Source organism: Prinia subflava, chromosome 5, assembly GCF_021018805.1.
Source record: "Prinia subflava isolate CZ2003 ecotype Zambia chromosome 5, Cam_Psub_1.2, whole genome shotgun sequence".
NCBI lineage: Eukaryota > Metazoa > Chordata > Aves > Passeriformes > Cisticolidae > Prinia > Prinia subflava.
In genome coordinates this window covers 39537508-39544911 of record NC_086251.1, presented here as the reverse complement: position 1 = coordinate 39544911, position 7404 = coordinate 39537508, and the positions used below count along the sequence as shown (strand labels likewise).

The window sequence follows — 7404 nt, the reverse complement described above, 5'->3', positions numbered from 1 at the left end:
GGGGGGAGGGCTGGGGGGGCTTTGGGGAGAGCGGAGCCGAGCCTCCTGCTCGCAGCCCGGAGCGCGTAATCCCATCCCCTGCCCCGAGGGCCATGGGAGCGTGGGGGGCCGCGGCAGGGCCTGGAGGCACCTGCGCGGTGACCAGCTGTGAAGTGAGGAGGGAGAGGGGGTAACCTGTGCACTTCAGGACTCGGGACTTTGAAGCACGTCTCGGCTATCAAGTTAAAGGAGCATCTACCGGCCTTTAGTAAATATTGCCTCTAATCTCAGGGGTTTAGGGCTGGATGGCCTTTTGCGTTCTCTTCAGATAGAGGGGGCTGCCTTTCCTTCATCTACCTCACTCCATTTCCCCCTATCCCTCCTAGCATTTGTCCTGTCCACCTGAGAGGGTGGTCGTGTCCGTCCCCCGTCCCATCTCGTCCCGCCCCCTCCCCCCCCCCCCCCTCCGGCCCCCCTCTGTCCTCCTCTCCCACCTCCGTCTCTCCTTCTTTCCCCACAAGCTTAAACCAATTACGCAGCTTTGCAAATAAAGTGCCGCCCCGGGGGGAGTTGCAGGCGAGGGGGACTGCCTTGTTTGCAGGTGCATCTCCGGCTTTGTAGGTGCGAACGCCTTTGTGCGGCGGACAAATGGGGAGAGGAGGAGGAGGAGGTGGGTACTTCTGCGACGTAAGATCCACATCAGCTCAACTCCACTCACATCCCAGCTGCACTTCCTCACTTTCTCAACTGTCTCGCCCCACACCGCTCCCTGCCTCCTTTTTGGCTGGTTATAGAGCAGAATTCGGCACCCCTCGCCCCTCCTGAGAGCTGGCTTCCTGCTAGGTCGGGCTTTCGGGGTCTTTTCCTGCTGCCCGTCGCTCGCTTGCAAGAAGGCTGAATGGTTACACCGGGCAGGTTGGCTCCATAATGTTAGGGACTGTGAAAATGGAAGGGCATGAAACCAGCGACTGGAACAGCTACTACGCCGACACTCAGGAGGTGAGTAAATCCCAGGGTCTGGCTTCACTGCTGTCCCTGTGCAGGGGAGGGGAGGACCTGGGGGTGGCCAGGGGTCTGGAGGGGGCAGCAATCGGAGGAATCGGTTTGCAGTCCAGATCCTGCCAACGCAAATGTACCTCCCCCTCCCTCCGGCGCCGAAACTGGCTAGGCTTCCCTAAGGAAAACACAGCTTCCAGGAGCCCTGGAGGCGTTTGGGAAAGACACGGGGCAGCTGCGAGCCCGCCAGTAGGGCCGGGGGCCGGGGGCAGCCCTTGATCTCATCTAAGAGGCGTAATCTTCCCTCGCGGAGCGCACAAAAGCACCCCGTAAACTTGGCTCGGGGCAGAGCACTCTCCGCGCCGCCGGCACCCGGACTCCTTCCCGGCAGATGGCAGGGGCTGAGGGACACGGAAGCCAGCGCGTCCTGGTCAGGGGCAGCGCCTTCCCCGAGCTTCTCGGCGGGACCTCCGGCCTCTCTACTCGCCAGCGCCAGGCCCTCACCTGTTAAAGCCGGGGGAGAGGAAAGGAGGGGAAAAGCAGCGTTTGCCCGTACTTTGCAGACGGGCTGCCTGCGGCGTGCGCTGCTGCTGCAGGGCCGGCTGGCGGCGCTGCCGAGGGCCGGGCCCGGAGGGGGCCCGCACCCGGACCCGCCGCCCCCCACCCGGACCCGGTCCGGACCACCGCACCCCGGAGGCGCTTCCGCCCCCCGCGCCTGTTTGACAGCGCCGCGCACAAGGAAGAGGAGAACCGGCCCAAGAGCCCGCAACTGCGGAGGAGGAGAGGGCCACGGCAGAGCCCGGAGCCTTTCCCCGGCGCGCCTCGGCCCTGTGGGGCCTGCGGTCCGCGCTGTGCCGCTGAGGCTCTCATCGGGGGTCCCGGCAGAAGGCAGTGCCCCGCAGCACGGCCAGCAGCAGCGCGGATTCCCGCCGGGAAGGAGCCGCTTTGAGGAAGTGCGGCAGCGAGGCAGGCACCTGGGTGTGCGCACCCGGGCATTGCATCAGCACACCCGGACACAGGGCTCCACAGTCCCCACGCCTCGTCCCGCACCCGCGGCTGCCACACGCGCCCATAGGGCCACGCGGGCAGAGGCAGATACGTGTCACCCGGCTGGCATCTCCTTTAATAAAGGAAAGTCGGCTAAGGGCAAATAAGGGTCATCCCAATTATGTGCCGTTTCCAAACTCATTTTTCCTCCCTATACTCATTGTCCACAAACAAAGTTAAGCGAACTTCGCTTTTGCTATTTTTTTAAACTTCAATCTTTTCTCCTCTCTTGTCATTTAATTTGAATAACTGCATGAATGCAATATGGGAAACCCAGCCGCGTTCTACCATCTCAAATAATCAGTGTGATCCTCTAAATTAAAAATGTGTTTATAAGTTCATGAAATTTGTGGGGATCAGAAATGAATTTTATATATTTTACCGTTGCTTAAACCTCCTTTTCTTAGCCATATTAGCCGTAGTTCGAATAAACTGGGAACGTCTTTCTCTCTCCTGTTAAATCAGATGCCGTAGCGGAAAGCACAATTTCAGACTCTCCGGCTTTGCCTTTTCTAAGAGTTGTGTTATGTGGTAGGGTGCTACAATCTTTTTTCAACGTGGTGCAATTGTAGAAAATCTCATAGAGGAAAAGTTCAGGATTTTCTTACTTTGGGAAAGTTTTGGTATTTGATTGGTCGGTTGATTTTTTTTTAACTTTAATTGAAAGACTGTTTTGATAGAAAATGTAGACAAGGGGGAAGCTTTCCACAGATAAAACAGGCCAACAAGACCTGTTTGGTTTGGGTGAGGGATTTTAAAATTATTTTGCAACAAGACATTATTGCATCTTGTATGTTTCTTAGAAAATAATTTTAAATTATTGCGGGAAGGGAGACATACATGAGGTTTTTCTCAGAAAATACAAGCAGTCTTTCTCCTTGGCGCTAACAGTGTACGCCCACCAATTTCAATACTCCGATGAGCTTAAGTATTTAACACAAAAACAACAAAATACGGGAATGCGCCGGAGAGAACACGTCCTCCCGGGGCAGTGTGAGCCCGCAGCCCGGCTTCGCAAGGGTGTGGAGCGGCTCAGGGAAGACGTTCGGTCCGTGCGCCCCGCTGATCCCGGCGCAGCCCGCGCAAGCCGCGACACGCCGGTGAACCCGGAGCGCGTCCGGAGAGAGCCTATTTATAAATGTGTATAGATACAAAATAGACCTTTTCATGGAAATAGACCTTTTCATGGAAACAGCTGCCTTTCCGTGCGGCTTTGGGGAAGATTTTTCCCTGGTGTCGGGGAAGCGGCCGGCGTCCCCGCAGCAGGACGTTTGCACGGCTGGCTGGGCCAGGCAGGCGGATCCGGCCCCTACGGGGTCCTGCCACACCTCTCTCCTCTCTAACTCGGTCTCTTTGTCTCGCTGCCCTAGGCCTATTCCTCGGTGCCCGTGAGCAACATGAACTCGGGGCTGGGCTCCATGAACACCATGAACACCTACATGACCATGAACACCATGACGACAAGCGGCAACATGACCTCCAGCTCGTTCAACATGTCCTACGCCAACACGGGGCTGGGGGCTGGGCTGAGCCCCGGCGCCGTGGCCGGCATGCCGGCAGGCTCGGCGGGGCCCGTGAACGGCATGCCGGCCGGGGTGGCCGCCATGGGCACGGCGCTGAGCCCCGGTGGCATCAACGCCATGTCTGCCCAGCCGGCTCCCATGAACGGGCTGAGCCCCTACGGCGGCATGAACCCCTGCATGAGCCCCATGGCCTACACCCAGTCCAACCTCGGCAGGACGCGGGACGCTAAGTCCTTCAAGCGGACCTACCCCCACGCCAAGCCGCCCTACTCCTACATCTCCCTCATCACCATGGCCATCCAGCAGGCACCCAGTAAGATGCTGACGCTGAGTGAGATTTACCAGTGGATCATGGACCTTTTCCCCTACTACCGACAGAACCAGCAGCGCTGGCAGAACAGCATCCGCCACTCGCTCTCCTTCAATGACTGTTTCGTCAAGGTGGCCCGTTCCCCCGACAAGCCCGGCAAGGGCTCCTATTGGACCCTGCACCCCGACTCCGGCAACATGTTTGAGAACGGCTGTTACCTCCGCCGGCAAAAGCGTTTCAAGTGCGAGAAGCCGGCCAACAGTAAAGCCACTCAGGAGGGCAGGAAAGATCAGGCCGGGGCCTCTAGTTCAAGCTCCAACTCCCCCCTGCACAGAGGCCACAACAAACCTGCGCAGCTGGACACGGCCACCTCTCTCTCCAGCTCCAACCCGTCCACCAGCCCTCAGTCTATGGACCACAGTGGATCAAGCACGGAGCTAAAGACCTCGGCCTCGGCCGCCTCCTCCACCATCAGCTCTGTACCCACCTTGGCCTCCGTCCCACACCCCCCTCACTCGTTAGCCCACGAACCCCAGCTCCACCTCAAGGGTGATCCCCACTACTCCTTCAACCACCCGTTTTCCATCAACAACCTCATGTCCTCCTCGGAGCAGCAGCACAAGCTGGACTTCAAAGCCTACGAGCAGGCGCTGCAATATTCCTCTTACGGGGCCAGCATCCCCGGCGGGCTGCCCCTGGGCAGCGCCTCCATGGCTGGCCGGAGCAGCATCGAGCCCTCGGCCCTAGAGCCCTCCTACTACCAAGGTGTGTATTCCAGACCCGTGCTAAACACCTCCTAGCTGTGCAACCCCGGCAGCCGGGGCCGAGACCCCTCCTCCCCTTCCTGGCTTCTCTCCCCGCTTTCCCCGAGACAGACCAAGGTGTTTCTTCACACTGAGTGCAAAGGACTGTTACTTTTTAATTGTCTCGCAACGCGTTGTGTGTTGTTATGATCCACCACGACCTCCTGCAAAGCCGGCCGCGTCCCGCTTGTACATATTCCCTCCAGCCCCCGCCGCCCAGCCCCTCTCCCCGGAGACCTCCCCAGCCTATGCAGGGTGTTATTAAAAAGAAGAAGAAAAAAAAATGTTGAGCTTGTAAACTACTTGTTTGTGCTTTCCGCCCCCTCGTCTCCCTCCCTTATGTGTTCTATAATCTCATGTAAGTTTACAGGTATGTGGCAATACTTTAACAATACGGAGATGAAGAAGAGAGTAGACATTTAAGACTTTTTTTTTAATTAAAAAAGCTTTGAAGGACAATACTGCTGTGAAGTAGCAAAACACTAAGAGAATCTCTAAGCAACAAGAGAACTATTTACTTTCTCGGATCATCCTTTTGATACTTGTAGAATAAACCTTCGGCTACTACAACCCGCATAAAACCCAGATGCTGCGGGCCGGATCCTGCACTCCCGAGGGGACCAACTGGAGCTTTGGAGTGCAGGATGCGACCCTTATCTTTATCCAAGTGTTACCTGTTTTGGGATGTAATATAAAGTTACAAGAGGTCACAGCCAGTTGGATTTTTTTTTTCTTTCCCATCTGTTACTGAAGATTCTAGTTCATCAGGAACTCTCATCAACATGTGGATGACATACTTATTTAATTTCTCTTCATTGTGTACCAGCTAGAACTGTGTATCTATAACCAGGTTATTTCCCCCTTCCCCTAGGAAGCATTGACTACTACACTGATGCAAAGAAAAGAGGACAGCTCTGTCTCTCCCCCCTTTTCAAACTTGTCTAATAAATTTTTTTGGCCCTTTAATTATCGCCATCGTTAGCTTATTTCATCCAGTGTTATTGCACTTTCCACAGTTTTACACGGTATTAGCATAGCCAGACGGGTTTTATTATTATTCCTGTTCGCTGTTTCAATGTTATTAATTTATTGCATGGTTTATATTGTTTTCTTTCTTTACAGCTGGAAATTGCTTTAAATGACCGTAAAAATAATTACACGTGAATTTAAGAAATTTTGTTAATTTTATAAATGTGATTGTAATTGAAAAAATATTTTGATTTAAAACGATAACTGAAAATTTAATGCGTGAAGTATGTTTTTGATCATTTGCAGTTAAGGACTTTAAATAAATCAAATGTTATCAATGAAATACTTCTGCTATTTTCTTACAAAATTTCTGGGGCGGGTTACAGAGGACGGAGCCATGTGCAAGGAAATCAAAACGTAGTGCTTAAGTGTGGATGTGAAGAGGAAAGGCTTGTACGGCCAGGCAGAGGGAAGGCGGGGGATGCTCCCGCAGGGTGTGCTTGTGGGGCGCTGCGATGCCACCCGACCTGGGGGGCTGAGTGTGTGGTAATGTCCTTTATTTATTTATTTTTTCCCTTAATTTACTGTGGTGGGATAAGTTGAGGGATGGCAGGAAAAAGCCACCCGAGGCGATGTAACCTTCTGCGTGTTTTGCGGCCAGGGCTGCTGGGGCGGCGGCAGCCAGGCTCGGCGTTTCCCCGCCGGACGAAGCCCACGGGGAGCATCCCTAGGGCGGCTCCACGCCGCTCCGGGCGGCTGGAAAGGCCCAGATCCCGTTTTGTGGTTCTGGCTCGGAACCATCCGTCGGAACTACACCAGCAGCCGCGCTGGAGAGCTCTGGTCTCCAGCAATAGACTTTGTCGAGGGAGGGGAGTTTAAGTGTGAACGGATTTCGCTGTGCCGAGCTCTGTTCGCGCACGGCCGCCAGATAAAAGAACTGTGTAATTCTCTCAATTATCACATAATTGCCCCCTGACGGGTTAGGGACAGCGGCGACAAACTAAATTAAGGTTCAATTTAGAAAAGAAAAGCCAAGTCAGCGTCCCAGAAATCTTACCACATTCCTCCAGCACTACTACCCAGCTAAAAACGTGTGAGGGAAAAAAAAAAAAAAAAGTCTTGGGAGAGCCCCTCTGCTCTGCTAGCGTGGCCGGATCGGCGGTGATCCGGCTCGGAGATGCGCGCACGGCTCCCGGCCGCACGGAGCTGTCTCCGCGTCGTGCCGTGCCCCTGGCCGGGCGCGCATTCTCCGCAGGTCCCCCCGGCTGCCGCACTCGGCTCCTGCAGCGGGGCCGGGGTCCTGTCCCGGTTACCCCGTGGCCCGAGTGTGTGGCACCTTCGCCCCTGAATGTCCCGAAATGGCAAACATCAAGAGACCCCCCGCAGCCAGGGGCTGCTCGGGGCTGCTCGGCACCGAGTGTGGGCAGGCAGGTCCTATTTAAAGCCCCGCTTCTTCTGCCAAAAGGAGCTTCGTAAGAATCGAGACGGGATGAAGCCAATTTTCAGCAGGACTTCACTTGTCTCCCACAGACTAGTCTATAGAGAATATGCCATTGCAGAGTGGAGACATTGATTTAATGTCTCGGGCTTATACACGGAAAATATCAATCGACTGACAGCGATAAGGCAGCAAGTTTCACATATCAGCTGAGGAGCACAGACCGTGTGTAATGGAAATATTTGGGGCGTGGGTAATAAAAGGGTTTAAGCGGACCGACACGGCTCCAAACCTCTCAGAGATAAGGAGCGGAGCCTGTCACGGATGCAGCGTGTGCCC

General features: G+C 55.0%; 1 protein-coding gene across 1 annotated transcript; it reads left to right on the top strand.

The window, feature by feature from the left end:
• The first annotated feature begins 576 nt into the window (after nucleotides 1-576).
• FOXA1 (forkhead box A1) lies at nucleotides 577-5970 on the top strand. Its single transcript, XM_063398944.1, has 2 exons — nucleotides 577-978; nucleotides 3393-5970. Exons 1-2 carry the CDS (start codon nucleotides 907-909, stop codon nucleotides 4653-4655), a joined length of 1335 nt encoding a protein of 444 aa, XP_063255014.1. The 5' UTR covers nucleotides 577-906; the 3' UTR covers nucleotides 4656-5970.
• Nucleotides 5971-7404: the final 1434 nt, after the last annotated feature.